Genomic DNA, 16,707 nt, shown 5'->3' on the forward strand with positions numbered 1-16,707 from the left:
CACCTGTAATCCCAGCACTCAGGGAGGCAGGGTTGGTATTCTCTGTGAGTTCGAGGCCATCCAGGTCTACACAGAGAAACTCTGTCTCGGAAAAAAACAAAAACAAAACAGCATTAAAATCAATACTGAAAACAAAACAAAATAGAACAGGTCTGGTCATTCACATAGGAAATGTCAGCACTCTGAAGGCTAAAGCAACAGGATTCCAACAATTTCCTGGCCAGCCTGGGCTAAGGAGCGAGACAAAAACAAAAAGTTGGATAGGAAGAAAAAAATGAAAGTAAATGGACTTCTTCACCCACGGTAAGGGGCACAGGTGTCGATTCTTTTTAGTAAGAAGACAAGGCACCTCATCAACCCCGCAGCCTCTATCACAGTTGAGTCACCAAAACCTGAAGACCAAAAGGAAACTCTCAAAGTTAATGGGGAAGGTAGCCAACTACCAGAAAATACGCACAACTTTATTACAACAGAAACTTCCAATGTATAAGCAAAATAGCATGAAATTAGTGCCACTTGGGAAGTGTCACATCACATTACTGTTCTGATGGCTCCTGGCCACACTGAGGATCGTGGAAGCATCATAGCTGCTGCAAGACCATGCTTTTGACGCGCGGCTTCATCGTCAAGGCCATAGACTTGTTTGAAAGCGTTTAGTGTGGAAAGAATCAATGTAGAGAGCAGAGCATTGCTTTTCCAACAACAAAAAACCCCTCAAAAAAACAAAACAAAAAACTATGAACTAACCTAGCAAATTTTCTTCCAGTCTGCTAGAATGTTCTATGAAGAACCCTCTTCCATCCCCACCAGCACAGTGTGGGAAAGAAAGGGTGGCAGGGGGCCAGGACACTAGCGCTAGCAGGCTGTTCTGGTGACACTCTGGGCTCCGCTCCTTTTCTGCTGGTGGTAGTAGGCGTCTTTTCTGGCAGCTGCAGCAACTTGATGGGAGAAGAAGATGCCACCACCCATCACCTCTTCTTGAAGCCATATTTTTTGCGTTCATAGAAGAGGTCTGTCTTAGAGCTCCCCAAGTTGACAATCTTTGGGCAACCATCTCTCTGAAAAACAGAATAGAGTTAAGTCCTTGAAACCTCAAGTGATTTAAGATAAAATCTGGCTCAGGAGTAGAAAAAGTCTTAACTCTTCACCTTAGTACCCAAGAGCTCTGCAGAAGGCTGCTTGAGGACTTGCGTTTAATGCCCGGCACCTCCCTCCACAAAAAAACAACAAAAGACCCAATCAGCGTCCCCCCCCCCCCCCCCATAAATGTGTCCAAACACCTCCATTTACTTAACTGAGGAAGCCTCCCCTAGATCAATTGGTACTGTCTCTTCCTTACCTTTTATGAGTTTTCAAAGACAGCCCGCCCCCACAGGGTTTCTCTGTGTAGCCCTGGCTGTCCTGGACTCACTTTGTAGACCAGGCTGGCCTCAAACTCAAAGACCCACCTGCCTCTGCCTCCCTGAGTGTTTGTTTACATTTATTTAGTATGTGTGTACACACAGCTTTCAAGGACACATGGGCTGTAAGGACTGAACTGGCTGTCAGGTTTAGTAAAGGCCTGTACTCACTGGGTCATCTTGTCCGCCTCTCAAAGACCATTTTATAGGTTTTGGGTTAATTATTTATCTTTTCAGTTATTCTAAATAAAAAAACCAGTGAGAATGGTAGAAATAGCAAGACAACAAAAGAAAGAAATGTTTCTCAGCTTGAGAAATGATGTTGAGGTGGTCAGAGGAAGTGCACAGACCAAGCATGCCCATCTGCACAACTCACACTGCCTTCTGTCTCCAACACCACAATAATCTGCAACTTGAATTTCATTCTTGGCAACATCATCTTATTCCTAGTACTTAATTTCTCATTAGAAACATTTGGGTGCTGTGGATTGGCTTAGAGAATTGGTCACTATTCCAGAGAACCCAGGCTGGGTTGCGCAAAATACCAGGTTCAACCAAATACCCCAAATAAATAGAAATAGTTTCAAAACTGCACAAACGTTAATTATTGTTTTTTGATACAAGGTTTCTATGAGTAGCCTTGATTGTCCTGGAGCGCTCTCTGTAAAGCAGGCTGGTAATTATTTTTCCTATTCTCTGGTCGGGAGCAGGGTCAAGGAGATTTGCTTGCTGTCACAGCATGAAAACGCACAAATTAGTCCTCGAGTATCAAGGTTTGGTGACACCAGTGACTCCTGGCAGGCTTTCTGTTTTGTGAGATAGGGTATCCTGGACTGGTTTTATTTATTTTATTTTTCAGTTGATCTGTGTAGCCCTGGCTGTCTTGGAACAATCTGTAGAAAAGGCTGACCTTGAACTCTGAGATCCATCTGACTCTGCCTCCTGCACGCTGGAACTAAAGGCATATACCACCAAAGCCTGGCCCCAGACTAGTTTTAAACTGGCAATTCTCCCTCTCAGCATACCAATTGCTGGAACTATACGCATGCACTCCACACACAGCTCCTGATTGCTGATTATTTTTGAGGTTTTGAAAAACTACAAATGAGGACACCCAGCTTAGCTTACAGATCTAATTAGCTACCTTATAAATTATAAAAGCCGCAGAAGGAGAGAACAATAGGGGGTGTGTGGCTTCTGCTGTAGGAAGATTTCTGCACAGGAAAAAGCCTAGGCACTTCTTGGACATGACCATCTGTCTGTAAGGATGAGAGGCTGGATCATGTCACGGTACTGCTTTGTTCCTTGGAAGCTAGTGCCGAGTAACTGTGAGCTTGAGCTCAAATATCCTCAGAATGTTCCTGTATAATGTGAAGTGGGTGAAGTGACGTCTGAAATAATTCTCAGGGGCAGAATGAGGGATAGGGATCCAAAGGTATCAGATCACACGTTGAATGTAGACAAGTCAGATGGCAATTACAATTAGTGAGCATTCTCTGGTTCTAAGCTTGAGCCAGATATAGACTCTAGTCATAAATGAGAGTGCTCAGTAAAGTGTCTCCACGGACCCTTCAGATTAAGAACTGCACGTACCTTTTCTTTCTATCACCCTAAGTCCGCCCCAAATCCTAAGAACCACATGTTCAGGGTGGAGAGGGGTCTCCCGGGAACACTTTATAGGGGTAGCACTAAAAACGAGTATCACCCTTGTACTACAAAATTAGGCCCTGTTTCCAAGACCTGGGAAAAGGAGAGGTAGAGGAGCAGATCCACAGCTGTAGAAGACAGAATATGATCAATCTAGTTCTAGTCGTCAAAGGAAATGGAGGCAGTTTAGGGGAGAAGGGTGTTCAAACCACCAACTGTATGATTTCATACTTAACGACAACTTTCTCTTTTTCCCAAACAACAGTGGATTGCACAGAGTAAACAATGCTTTTTGGCTGCTCTGAACCGCAATCCTGGGTCAGGCTGCCCCTCTGGCTAATAGGGATATGGAAAACCAGAAAGCAGATACGAGCTTACTGCTATCTTTGAATTGGCAAGATGGCTTAGTGGGCCAAAGCACTTGCCACTAAGGGAAAACCGGGCAAGTTGTCCTCTTGACACCAATGCCCACACACAGACAAACAGATGTAACAAAGAAATGGAACAAAAATAAACAAAGCACTGCAGCCTTGAGAACATCCAGAAGGCAAACCATTTCCAAAAGACATCACTTGTTTATCCCGTGGTATAAAATGCTTGTAGGGAGCAAGAGAAGCCTGAAGCTCATCCATAGAGAAAAAGCTCCCAATTGGGAACCATAGTAAAAACCTAAATGTGGCTTCCTCCGGCAACTTCTGCTGGACACTGTTTATGTGATGATGTTGCCTTGGTCTGTTCTATTTTTAAAAGAATGTTTACGTACATTGGTGTTTTAACTGCATGCATGTCTATGTGAGGGTGTCAATCCCCTGGAACAGGAGTTAGAGAGTTGTGAGCTCCCGTGTGGGTGCCGGGAACTGAACCCAGGTCTTCTTAGAATAGTAGTCACTGCTCTTAGCCACTGAGCCATGTCTCTTAGCCCCTGGTTGGTCTTTCAACCAGGCTACTCCAATTATGTCTGCTGGATATGGCAGACAACGGCTTTAATAATGTTTTGCTATCTGCTACTCACTCTTTATTCTCTGTGTAGCCTTGGCTGTTCTGGACTGTCTTTGTAGACCAGGCTGGCCTTGAACTCAGAGACCCACCTGCCTCTCTCTGCCTCTCAGAGTGCTGGGTAAAGGCCTGAGCCACCACACCCAGCTGCTTATTATATGCTTTTATAATGTCATTCAAAACTGAAAGTGCAGCTATCACTTATTATTTTCTGTACCATACAGGGCAAACTCTCCCGCTTTCCCCAAAGTCTTGACTGGCCTCTGGTACTGGTAGCGAGCAGCATCCAAATGTAGAGTGCTGAGGTAGTAGGCTGATTCTCTTCAACATGAGCACACACCAAGGACTTAGGAAAGAACAACATGGTATAATGTTGCCACGAGAATTAGTTAGCTAGCCCTGGGCAGATTATAAAAAGGATGATAATAACCTCTATTTACACAGTGTGAGGAAAAAGGGAGAGATTATATCTACAAACTACCTACACCTTGTTCATGGGACTATGAAATGCTACATACACTCTGCCTTATTATTTCATTATTATTATTTGTCTTTCTGAGACAGCGTTCTTTGTATAATACCGCCCTAGCTATCCTAGAACTCACAGAGATCAGCTAGCATCTGCCTCCCAAGTGCTAAGAGAAAAGGGATGAGGCGACATGCATAGTTGCTTTATTCTCTCCTCTTTTTTTCACTTTTTGAGACAGGGTTTCTTTGTATAGCTTGGCTGTCCTGGACTTGCTTTGTAGACCAGATAGGCTTTGAACTCACAGAGATCCAGCTGCCTCTGCCTCCCTGAGTGCTAGGATTAAAGGCGTGCAACACCAAGCCCAGCTATTTTTTTTTCTTTTTTAAAGATTTATTATTTATTTATACATTCTGCCTGCACCAGATCTTTATACAGTTTTCTGCCTGGATATATGCCAGCAGGCCAGATCAGTGCACCAGATCTCACTATAGATCACCGTAGTGCGCCACCATCTGGTTGCTGGGAACGGAACCTGGGTCCTCTGGAAGGGCAGTCAGTGCTCTTAACTGCTGAGCCACCTCTCCAGCCCCGGCTATTCTTTTTAATAAGAATTTATTTTTATTTTCTGTGCATTGGTATTTTGCCTGCAGGTATGTCTGTGTGAGGGTGTCAGATCTTGGAGTTACAGACAGTTGTTAGCCACCATGTGGTTGCTGGGAATTGAACCTGGGTCCTCTGGAAGAGCAGTCAACTGCTGAGCCACCTCTCCAGCTCCTGTTGCTTTATTCTTGATTAGTTACTCCAACATCCTCATTAGTCCATCGAGACTGTATCCTACGTCCTTTTATTTTGTTACAAGAGAAACAATGCCTTATTGCTAGTACTATGCGAAGAACAGGGTTAAACTTGCCTGTAGCCTGATCTACAAGCCTCCTCACTGAGCCTTGCTCAGGGAACTGAAGGCTACTTATACATTTCCTCTCTGCACTACACACTGTCAACAAAAATATAAGGAGGACTAGGAACCAACTCATTACACAACATCATTCTTTCTACTTAAAAGCTGGTATCAACTGTAACAGTCCCCCATTCAATTTTGCCACCAGATCCACCCACTCTGTCCTTTATCACAGTAGATTCAAGAGAACTGAGTTGGGCAAGTAATCCTAGTACCTGGGCGGCTGAGTGTGGGGCCACCCTTGACCAAATAATGAGTACCAGACCAGCCTAGGCCACAGAACAAGACTATGTCAGCAGCTGCCCATCTTCCCTCACTGCCTTGTCCAAAGGGAATTACTGAGCTGGGTGTGCTGGTACAAGTATGTAATCTCTGCATTCAGTAAACTGAGGCAGGAGGATCTTCAGGTCCAGGCTAGTATGGGATACACACTGACACTTATACCTACAGAGAAAGAGAGGAAGACAGACACAGACAAAGAGAACTACTTACTGTCTCCTTAATTCACAAGCATAGGATGAGCTGGCAAGATGATTAGGCGGGGACGCCGGCCACCTCTATGTCAACCTGCCACAAGCTAGGGTCATTTTTAAAGAGGGAACCTCAACTGAGAAATCCCACTGCATTGACCAGCAGGAGATGTTCTCGATTGACAAACAAGGGAAAGCCCAGCCATTGTGGGCAGGGCTATTTGTGGGCTGGTGGTACTGGGTGCTGTAAGAAAGCAGGCTAGGCAAACCGTAGGGAAGCAAGCCAGTAAGCAGTGAGCCTCCATTTTTTTTTTTCTTTTTATTTTCCTGCCTCCAAGTTCCTGCTTTGACTTCCCTCAGTGACAGACTATTACCTGGAGCTATAGGAGAAAGAAATCCTTTCCTTGCCAAGCTGCTTTTGATCATGGTGTATCATTTTAACAGCAGAAACCTAACTAAGACAGCAGGTAAAAACACTTGCCAAGCCTAACAATTTGAGATTGACCCCCAAGACTAGAGCATAAAGGGAGAACTAGCTTCCACAGGTCGTCCCGATATTTACACATATGCCGATGTACACATGCACAGGAGACATCAAGTGAACATAGAAAAGGCTCTCTCTTTTCCTCTTTCATATTGAGACATGGTTCTACTTTGTCACCCCGGCTGGCCTACACCTCTCTATGTAGACTAGGATTCTCTTGAACTCGCATTCATTCTCCTGCTTCTGTCTCCCCATGCTGGGATTCCAGGGATGCAGCACAAACTGCTGATACTGATGAAGACTTGCTTCTCTCCTATTCTGCCCTCGACACTGCTCTTTGGTACACCAGACCTAGTTCGGCTCACAGGCTTGATGACTAGATAGCTAGATGACTATCGCAAGCTCCATAGAAGAGATGGCCACGGATGGCAAAACGGTCTGAAGTAAAAGTGGGAAAGGCCAGGTAGGAAGCGGTCTCTACTCACATCCTTCTCCTGAATGGTGCACTCTTTACAATAGTAGGCATCGGAGACTCCGGGACCTCCACAGATCACACAGCGACCCTGGTATGATCCATAGTTACACTCATCACATATGCGAACCAGGGTGCAGGGACGCACGTAGGAATCACAGATAACGCATTTGCCATCACCTGCAAAGAGAGGAGAGCAGAATATCGTCACTCTAATTACTAAAGCTCTTTCCTCTGCTCTATGGGGAAATAACTAGTCTCCTTTTAACAGTGACAATAGGACCTTCCTCTATTTTGACAGCATAAGCCTTACCCTATATCCACCTTCCTTCAACGTATCTAACTGTTAATTAATATAAGGGAAGAGTCTGAAATATTATCTGGGAGTTTTTAAGTCCATGTAGCCACAGTCAAACTGCATGCCTTCTTGTACACACATTGGGCTGGGAAGGTTAACATGACCGTGATAATTCTTACTGTCCAAAAGTAGACATTTTTAAAAGACCTAAGTATAAAGTATTAAAAATGTGCCAGCTTAAGCGGGAGGATGGTGGGGGAGCCTTTGGTTGCATCCAGGTAGTCACTGTCCGTTGCAGCCTGGCATATCTAGTCAAAGGTTCTTTGCTGTTCCTCTGGAATTAATGGCTTATTGGCTCTTCAAAGAATTGAGAACACAAGAGATGGGAAAGCATGTTCCGCTTACATTTTTCACACAGTCTCCCGATAGCTGCAAGATCAAAGACAGTAAAACAGAGTTAAAACTGAGGTTGTGATTTAGCAAGGAAGTTGTATCTCAGGCTGAGTATAGAGGATGGGGCAGACCACAATGACTATAGCGAGCCCTTGAGGATAGCTGTCATAATCTCCTTTTCCCCGTCCCCCACCCCCGCTTTGAGACTGAATCCAGCTGTGTAGCTTGGGCTAATCGGAAGTTCTTAGGAAGCTCAGGTCGGCCTTGAAATCACAGCAATTTTCCTGCCTTGGCCTCCCAGGTGCTGGGATTACAGTCGTGAGCTACCACGCTCGGCCTATGGCCCTAAATTTTGTTTTACACCAAAGCCCCATCCCGAAAAAGCTGTCCGGAACTGGGACGGCTTCTCCACTCCTGGCACAGACGCGCCCTCCCGCACTCTCTATCAGCAGCCACGGCGCGTGCGCGCTCCTAGAATACCCAGGGTCCGTAAGGCGCGAAACGTGGAGCCTCAAACCAAAGCCCTGAGGGCGAGGTGAAGGCCCCCAGTCCCCGGTCCCCAACATCATCCCACTGAAACAAAAGGGGGCAGGGCGCCAACTCACCAACTCCAGCCTGCTTGCGGCAGAAAATCAAATCTGGATGGTGTTTAGCCATAACTCTCCCCTAAACAGGCGACCGGAAGCTCCAGGAACTTCCGCCCGCCCTTTAACCTGCGCGGTTCCTACCTCCACTTCTCCGTGATTGGCCGTCAATGCGTCCATCAGTTTTGGTGCCCCAGTGCACTAAATCTCGCTAGTTCTCGCGAGAGTTGCCTAAGCGCAAATTTCGCCGGGTCCCAGCAGGTGCGTCAAAGGTTTTTATTAAAAACGTCTCCCCCCTCCCCCCCAGTTTTGAACGCATACACTGAAGTCTATTTTGGGGTGATTTTTTCGACATGTTATTTTTTTTTTTTTGCGCTGGGCTTTGAAGCCAGGGCCGCAAAGTGTGTGGGTTTGGGGTTTCCTCTCCGAGTCTCGGGAGTGAAGGATGACCTTGAACTCATGACTTCCCTCCAGCTTCCACTCCCAAGCGCCGAGGTGACGTCAAGCCGGCACTTCCTTCCACGCCCGGTGCCCGTCACGGAAGCCCCACCCACTGCACCGTCGCGGAGTGTGGCTCGGGCCCCAGCCTTTACCCGTGAGAGGCCACGCCCCCGCCCCTTACCGCTTAAATACGCCACGTGCCGCGTCACTTTCACGCGACCTCATCTTTGTCAGTGCACAAAATGGCGCCTTACAGCCTGCTGGTGACCCGGCTGCAGGTGAGCGGGCTCCGAGGTGTGGGTTCCCGGGGGCCGGGGGGCCTCCTGCCCTGCCGGCGGCGGTAGGCGAGGCCAGGCCGGGCCGGCCTCGACCGGGCCTGACTTTTCGCGTACTTATGCCTGTCTCGGGCCCAGCGCCCTCGTCCTTTACTGCGATGCCCTAGGTCAAGGCGTCCCTGGCGCGGTCAGTTAGTTCCCAGTCTCCGTCCCCGCCGGGCGGGAAAGCCGAGTCTGAGGGTGGAGGGACCCCCTATTTTCTGAGGGCCGAATTCTTCGCCGCCCTTTGGGCGGTTTTTTTTTTTTCCTGCCCAAGGTGAAGACAAGGTGATTGGGGGGCGCGGTCGTGGTGGGTTCCCCTAAGCCGGGTGCTTGCAGCCCTCCCTTCCTGTCAGCAGCATTGACCGGCTAGCCGTAGGTAGATGTGGTTGCCGGGCCTGGAGTCAGCGGAAGCGGTACTACCTTCGAGCGCACTCGGGGTCGTGCTGTAAGAAGACTAACGTAGTCAACAGTTACGATAACAGTTTCTCACCTTTTCACAGGACGTCAAAACTGTTAGCTAATAGTACTTGATTTATGTATTTGATCTGGCGACATCGATGTCAGATAATTTTTTCACCCTGCTTGATAGATAGGAAAGTTCTGACTTTCATAGTGTCACCAAAGTGCGATGGCCTGAGCAGTGCCCTGCAGGCCTTCTGTGTTCCTTGTTCATGGCAGCCTAATGTTACAAAGCTTTCTGAATCGGGGTGTGATCGTGTGAGACCCCAGATTGTATTTGTCAGAGTATAGAATCTGGTATTTTAAATTCACCGTTAGTTGCTTTTTGGATACTAGGTGGAAAGACGAGAAGACTCAACAGTTTGACCTTGACTCTTTGTAATGAGACATCTAGGAAATTGACTATGACTGTCAGATGCTTTTCACTGCTAACTTGACAGCCTTAGGAAGGTATAATATTAAATTTACTGTAAAGTGTGTATTTTGTTAATACAAATAAAGCAATAAAACACCTGTAGACATCTGCCAACCTTTTATTATTATTTTTGTGAACCTGCTTTGGGCCAAGTGGCACAACTTTGAACAGAATTAATAATTTAAAAAGTTATGTACAGTACTCTCAGGAATCATTATTACATGAAATTTTATTTATCACACTACTTAAAATCAAACAGTAAAATCAAACTCATCATTTTTCTGAACAAATTAGTTGGATTTTGGCCAAGGTAAGTGATTTGCAGCTAAATTATCTCTTCTCTTCAGATCCTTTGATTCTGTAAACAGTACGGTTAGTTTTGTTCTGACCCTGTTGTCCCATAATTTAGTGGAGTCAGGTAAAGGTTATTTAATAGGTTAAATGACTTTTGAGTTTGGAAGAAAGGAATAATGTCACATTTGGATCTTGGAAGGTAGAACTGTGTAGAAAGAGATCTGGGCTGTAGTTCATGCCCTGCCCTGATCCCATGACCTTGTGCATGTAACTGTTCAAGTTCTATCAGTTGGGGATGGTCTTCATTACACAAAAATTTACTGAGCACTTAATTATGAGGTATTAGAATGTGTTTACAGTGATGTAGTTCAACCTCTTTTACATGTGGAGAATCTAAGAAATTGACTGCTGACGTCGGCATTAAGATCAAAGTCTTATATATTCAGCTAACATATAGTATACCAGTTCCTCCAAATAGCCAGGCTGTCTCAGGTAATATCTAGTAACTCTGTACTCTGAGAACATCTCTCATTTGCCTTGTTTATGCTTGTGTGCATTTGAGAAGTGATATTTACCACCTCAATAGCTCTGTCTGACCAACCTCCAGCATATGCTGATTACTTCATCAATATTATTGACTTTTTCTTTCCTTCTTTCTTGTTTTGGTTTTGTTTCTGAAACTAGTTTTTACTGTGTTGCTTGTACTGGCCTTAAACTTTCAATTTTGCTGCCTCAGCCTCCTGAGTACTTTTGAGTACAGGCACATGTACCATGGCTGGTAGAAAAATTGGTAAGAAGACAATCCCTGTTTTATTTGGTTTTTGTTTTTGTTTTTTAGTGTATTTATGTGCCTTGTGTGCATGATTGCAGTGTTCACAGAAGCCAGAAGAGAGAATAAGACCCCTGGAACTGGAGTTACAGATGGTTGTGAGCTATCATGTTGGTGCTGGGAGTTGAATCTGGGTCCTCTGGAAGAACTGACAGTGATGGGAACCACTGAGCCATCTCTCTAGTCTCCAGTCCCTGTTCTTGTGGAATGTCTATATATACTAATGTACTCTTGGAGGTCTTTCTCAGCTTGACTATTCATTCATCCTCTTTTGACTGGACAAATGTGATGGAAGATGACAGAATGGCTGATATCAGTGCTGCCACCAACAATAGCATTTACCTTACTGTGTAATTGTTTATGCCTTTGGGATAAGGCAGACCTATGAGCAGCAGCACTTCAGGTGAAGAAAGAGAGGAAATAGAGCAGAAAGGTGAATAGCGTGAACTCATGCACTACAACACCTGGTTTAAATCCTGTCTTTCGTGCTAAGTGACTGTGGCATTCATCAGGTTACTCCATTTCTCTGTACCTGTCTCCTTATCTTTCAGAATCCATAATGTATCTGTTTTAATCAAGGAACAGTTGTAAAGTGTTTAAAACCCTCCCTGACAACAGTAGGAGTTCTATGTGTTCCTTAAGATAAATGCGCATCAGACTTTATCACTACTCTTTTGATGGTTATGACAGTACTTGGATCTGCATATTTCTGATTCCAAAACCTGAGGGCAGCAACTGGCAGTGTACTGTTTCCCTTTGGCACTAAGACTCATCCTTGGACCAAGACACCACTGGCTCCATAATCTAAGAACAGCACAAAATTCAACACATTCTGTTGTTTTTTACAGTATTTGCTACCAGGTAGAAAGATTAGAAACCAAATGAAAAAATAGAGGCTGAGATTTTTTTTTAAGCCACATTCATGTTTTGGGTTTTAATATTTACTTCTGTGCATTTGACTATAGGTAAATAGAAGGTGGTGCTTCAAATGTGCTTCTCCAGTATGTGGCTTTGCCTTGATGCTCTGGGATCTGGGTTCTCATGTGACCTTGAGGAAATCTTGCAACTTCTTGCACGTAGTTCTAGAATAGTAGTTAACTACCCAGAAGTCTGATATCTGTGGTGGAGTTTTCTACAGAATTGTATGTTTTAAAAACAAAACAAGCTGGGTGCTCGTAGTGCACACCATTAATCGCAGCACTGTGGAGGCAGAAGCAGGCAGATCTCTTGAGTTCGAGGCCAGCCTGGTCTACAAAGAAAGTTCCAGGACAGCCAGGGCTGTTTTGCAGAGAAACCCTTGTCTCAAAAAAGCTACACACACAGACACACCTCTCCCTTTGAATATTAAACAGGTTACTGTGATACTTTCCTAGATCAACTGATGCTTTAAATTGGAAGAGTTTGTTTAGGCTGGGGAGATGGCTTAGTGGTTAAGACCACTGACTGCTTTTCCAGAGGACCTGAGTTCAATTCCCAGCACCCACATGGCAGTTACTGTCTGTAACTCATATCTGACACCCTCACACAGACATACATGTAAACAAAACACCGATGCATATAAAATAAAAATAAATACAAATATAAAAAAGAAAGGGTTTGTGAATTTGTTAGTGGACCAACTGTAGATCTCAGATTTAACTATCAAGCATACTATGTTGAGGACTAGCAGAGCCAGCATTGCTAGTCTGAATCAACTGCTTCTAAGATGTTTATTGCAAGCTTGCTGCCTAGCACTGGTCTAGGCTCTGGGAGTGTGAAAACAAACTTAGGGAAGCTAAGCCAGGTACAGTGGCACATGCCTGAAGCCTCAGCACTCTTGAGACTGAGGGAAAAGGGGAGACAAATAAGAAATTTGGTTATGCCTGGTGGTGGCACATACCTTAAACCCAGCACTGTCAGAGGTGGAGCAGAGGGGAACTGAATCTTTATGAGTTAGAGGCCAGCCTGGTGTACATAGTGAGTTACAGGACAGCCAGAGATATATAATAGAGAGACCTATCTCAAAAACAGATAAACAAAAGAAGTTGGTTGTTATGAAGCCAAATAGAACAAAGATAAGAAGAAGAAAAATGAAGACAAAAGAGCATAGAGAGGTAAAGGGTATGGGTTCAAAATGTCTCAGTTTCAGCTCTGAGTGGTTTGGGATAAGTACAGAACTGAGGTTTGGGTAATAACAAGATAGCCATTTAGTATTTGGGAGGAAGAGATGTCAGGTAGAGGACCAACATGTACAGAGTACCCAGTGGAGGTTTAAGCTGCTGTGTTTAGGGTAAGACAAGGCAGTGTGATTGATGTCAAGGGAGGGGAGAGCCTGAGAAGGAAATGAGGTCATGAAGACTTGTTAAGGAACTTCAGGTTGACACCCATTTGAGCGCCCAAAGAAAAGTCCACTGGATGGTTTTATTTTCGCTTTATTTATTTATTTATTTGTTTGTTTGTTTGTTTATTTATTTATTTATTTTGAGGTAAGGTTTCTTTATGTAGGCCTGGCCATCCTGGAACTTGCTCAAGGACCAAGGTGTCCCTGAACTCACAGAGATCTACCTGCCTTTGCCTTCTGAGTGCTGGGATTAAAGGTCTGTGCCACTACACCCTGCTTTAATTTTTTGTTCTTTATTTTTATTTTCTTGGGTGTGTAGTTTGTATTTGTCTGTCCAGCACATGCATGCAGTGCCCATGGAGGCCAAAAGAGGGCATCAGCTCTCCTGGGACTGGAGACAGTTATGAGCTGTTGGGATTGAACCCAAGTCCTCTGGAAAAGCAGCCAATGCTCTTAACCACTGAGCCATCTCTCCAGCCACAGCACTGGACAATTTTAAATCGGGGAGTAACATGACTGAATTATGTTTGAGGAGAAGAATCTGAGTTGCTGTGTAGGTGATGGAACGTCAGAGGCCAAAGAGGAGCAGGGAGACCTGGGATCTCTGAGACGGGAGTGCTGGTAGTGGAGAGGGTCTCCTCTCCATGTGTGTGTGTGTGTGGGGGGGGGGGTTGTATATGTGTGCAAGTTTGAGACTAGCCTGGACTAGTGGGACCTTGACAGAGAAGACTTTTTTTAAACAGTGAAGTTTCTCTTCTTTCCTTTCATGTTTGTTTTGTGTTGAGGGCTGGGGTATGCACATGTGCACGTCGGAGGACAACTTATGAGTCAGTTCTCTCCTGTTGTGTGGGTTCTGGAGACTGAGCCTAGGCTTGGCAGCAAGTACCTTTATCTTCGCCATATTGTCAATGCCAGCTTTTTTTTTTTTTCATCCTTCACAGTAACCCTAAAATGTCAGCATTCCCAGCCTGTTTTTGTAATGATGAAATTGAGGCCCACAGGGGTTAAATAATTCACCTAAGATCACAGATAACACACTACAGAACCAGATGTTGGTTGCAAATGTATTTATTGTACTACAGAACTTTTGCTTTTGACCACCTAGCCAACCTGTTTCCCCAGAGCCCTCCCCTGGGGTTAGGGAGTAGAAACCAGATCTCTGGAGAGTAGGCTGGATATGGGGTGCACGGTTCAGTTGGTCCCCTCTGGTGTCAGTGTATGTCTCTTGGGGCTGTGATTGCCTCTCACCCCAGATACCAGCCAGGGCCAGGCGGAGGTGTGGGTCTTACATGGCAGCTTTGTTCTTGGCTGGGCATGTAGGCTGCCTAGGGAGCTTTGGAGGATGCCCTGATCAGTGTGCTGCTGAGAACTGCTGCCTAATCTGCAGGCCAGAGCAGGGCTCAGGATTTGTGTGCAGCACAGGACATGCCCCCAGTCTCTGCTGCCAAAGGCAGCTGCAAAAGAAAATATCTGAGTGAATCCATTGGCCTGTTTCTTAAAGGAACCCCTGCTGCCTTTGGTAGACATTCTGAGGCTGTGATTTGGGGGGGGATGGGTCTTTACGGTACTTTGCCTTGTCTCTGGAAAGGAAGGCACCACTTTTTTCCTTGCCGGTTACATAGCAACTGAGCTAGCTGATTAGCCTGCTGGCAGGAGGGAATTGTTTAGCCTCGGACTCTTAGGAGAGGTGCCAAGCATTGCCTATCACCGGGGGTGGCGAAATGTTGTTAGAGGCTGCAGTGGGGTTGTGGGAAGATGCTTCCACTCCATAGGAGTGTTGATTGACAGGTGTTCCTCAGTTGCCCACCTACAAGGAGCTCTTCCTGAGGCTTCCCTGCCAGGAACAGCTGAGCAGTGAGTTGCTGAGAGCAGTGAGCTTTAGAACTGTTGAGGCCATGGCCAAGAATAACGGGTCTGACCCCAGCTGTATTTTTGTAGCCGTCTTTCGTATTTCCTCCTAACAGGGTGCAGCTGGCCCAGGCGTTCTCGCCTCATCTCCCAGTACCACTAACAGCTCTGTGTTACCATTCTGGGCCTTTCTCTACATTTTAAAACTGTTCTTTCAGACCTTCACAGTCTTTGCTGTTCTGCCTTTATGTTACAGAAGAGGAAATCAAGGCTCACAAGAGGTCAGGAACTCCAAATTTTCACCACTCAGGCAGTGAGATTCTAGGGGAGAGGTCCAGATCCAGAAGGATACCATTTCTGCACCTGGTTCTTGTACTGGGGCTTCCACAGTGGCACAATTGCAGGTACCTGGTAACTTATCTGTCACTAAAGAAGCCAGATGACTGTGCCTGACCCAGGAGCCCAGTCTCTGACATCTCAGCCACCTGCATCTCCTTGGCTTTCTCAGGGGAAGGATCTTGCTAACAGGTGGTTGAGGTAGGAGCTAGGCTTGACAGCATGCTAAGAGTCTGCCTTTGTACCTGCCAGGCACCATGATGGGCAGGTGCAGCCTTATGGTGCTGGGTTCCTTTTGAAAAACCACACTTTAGTCCAGGTTTAGAGAGAACCATACCACCTTTACCAGGTCTAGCCTTTTGTCTGGTTGTGTGTTGTTTTGAGACATAATCTTACGCTATAGCTCTAGTCTGACTCTTCATTTTCCTGCCTCCACCTTCCTGAGTGCTTGCTTTACCTGAAGGTGCTCTGATTTACCAGGATTTGGGCTCTGTGAATTCTCACCCAGGCATCCCAAGCAGCGTTCCTTACTTATCGGTGGGTTGTCTCCTGGCAGGCGTCTTCTTTATGACCTTTGCAAAGGTTACTGTGAGGTTCTGCTGACCTTGACCCAACACAGGGATATTATTGTAGGGTTGCCTTTCTTCTTGGCATCTGTGCTACACAGTGCTAGGGCTGCTTGAGCTATACTGCAAAACCCTGCTTTAAAATAAAATCAACCCATGCATGGGGAGGTAGAGGCAGGCGGATCTCTATATTTGAGTTCGAGGCCATCCTGATCTACAAAGCAAATTCAGGACAGCCAAGGCTACACGAGAAACCCTTTCTTGAAAAACCAAAAAAGGAAAAGAAAAGAAAAATCTTGACCAATAAAATGACTCGGTGGTTAAAGGTACTTGCTGTCAAGCCTGACTGTGTAAATTTAATTCCTGGAACTGAGATGATAAAAAAACAAAACAAAAAAACAAACAAACAAAAAAACAAACAAAAAAACCCCCCAATAACCAAAAAATCCTGACTCTTGCAAGTTGTTCTCTGATCTGCACATGGGCCCCAGGAGTGTGCCCCACACAGATGTATATATGCAGACAATACATTTAAAGAAAATCTCAAAGCAAGCAGATCACCCACATCTGTAAATATGTATGGTTTAAGATAGTCAGTGAAGCCTGGGGCAGTGGTGCATGCCTGTAATCCCAGCACTCAGCAACAGAGGCAGGTGGATCTCTGTGAGTTCAGGGCCAGACTAGTCTACAAGGCCAGCCAGGTCTACCCAG

General features: G+C 45.5%; 2 protein-coding genes across 2 annotated transcripts in view; one reads left to right on the top strand and one right to left on the bottom strand.

Moving 5' to 3' along the window:
- Positions 1-440: 440 nt before the first annotated feature.
- Positions 441-8,296, bottom strand: Phf5a (PHD finger protein 5A). The gene is made up of 4 exons (XM_055603131.1): positions 8,193-8,296; positions 7,600-7,623; positions 6,910-7,076; positions 441-1,058 (listed from the first exon to the last, which is right to left on the bottom strand). The coding sequence occupies exons 1-4, from the start codon at positions 8,242-8,244 to the stop codon at positions 969-971; spliced, it is 333 nt and encodes a 110-aa protein (XP_055459106.1). The 5' UTR covers positions 8,245-8,296; the 3' UTR covers positions 441-968.
- A 510-nt stretch (positions 8,297-8,806) lies between these two features.
- The window catches only part of Aco2 (aconitase 2), a 39,070-nt gene continuing 31,169 nt past the window's right edge, over positions 8,807-16,707 (top strand). Inside the window, exon 1 of the mRNA XM_055602941.1 lies at positions 8,807-8,890. Within this exon, the coding sequence (XP_055458916.1) occupies positions 8,855-8,890 (36 nt within the window). The 5' untranslated portion in view covers positions 8,807-8,854. The remainder of the gene's footprint in view (positions 8,891-16,707) is intronic.

This window comes from Psammomys obesus, unplaced genomic scaffold (genome assembly GCF_907164565.1).
Source record: "Psammomys obesus unplaced genomic scaffold, mPsaObe1.curated_primary_1811, whole genome shotgun sequence".
NCBI lineage: Eukaryota > Metazoa > Chordata > Mammalia > Rodentia > Muridae > Psammomys > Psammomys obesus.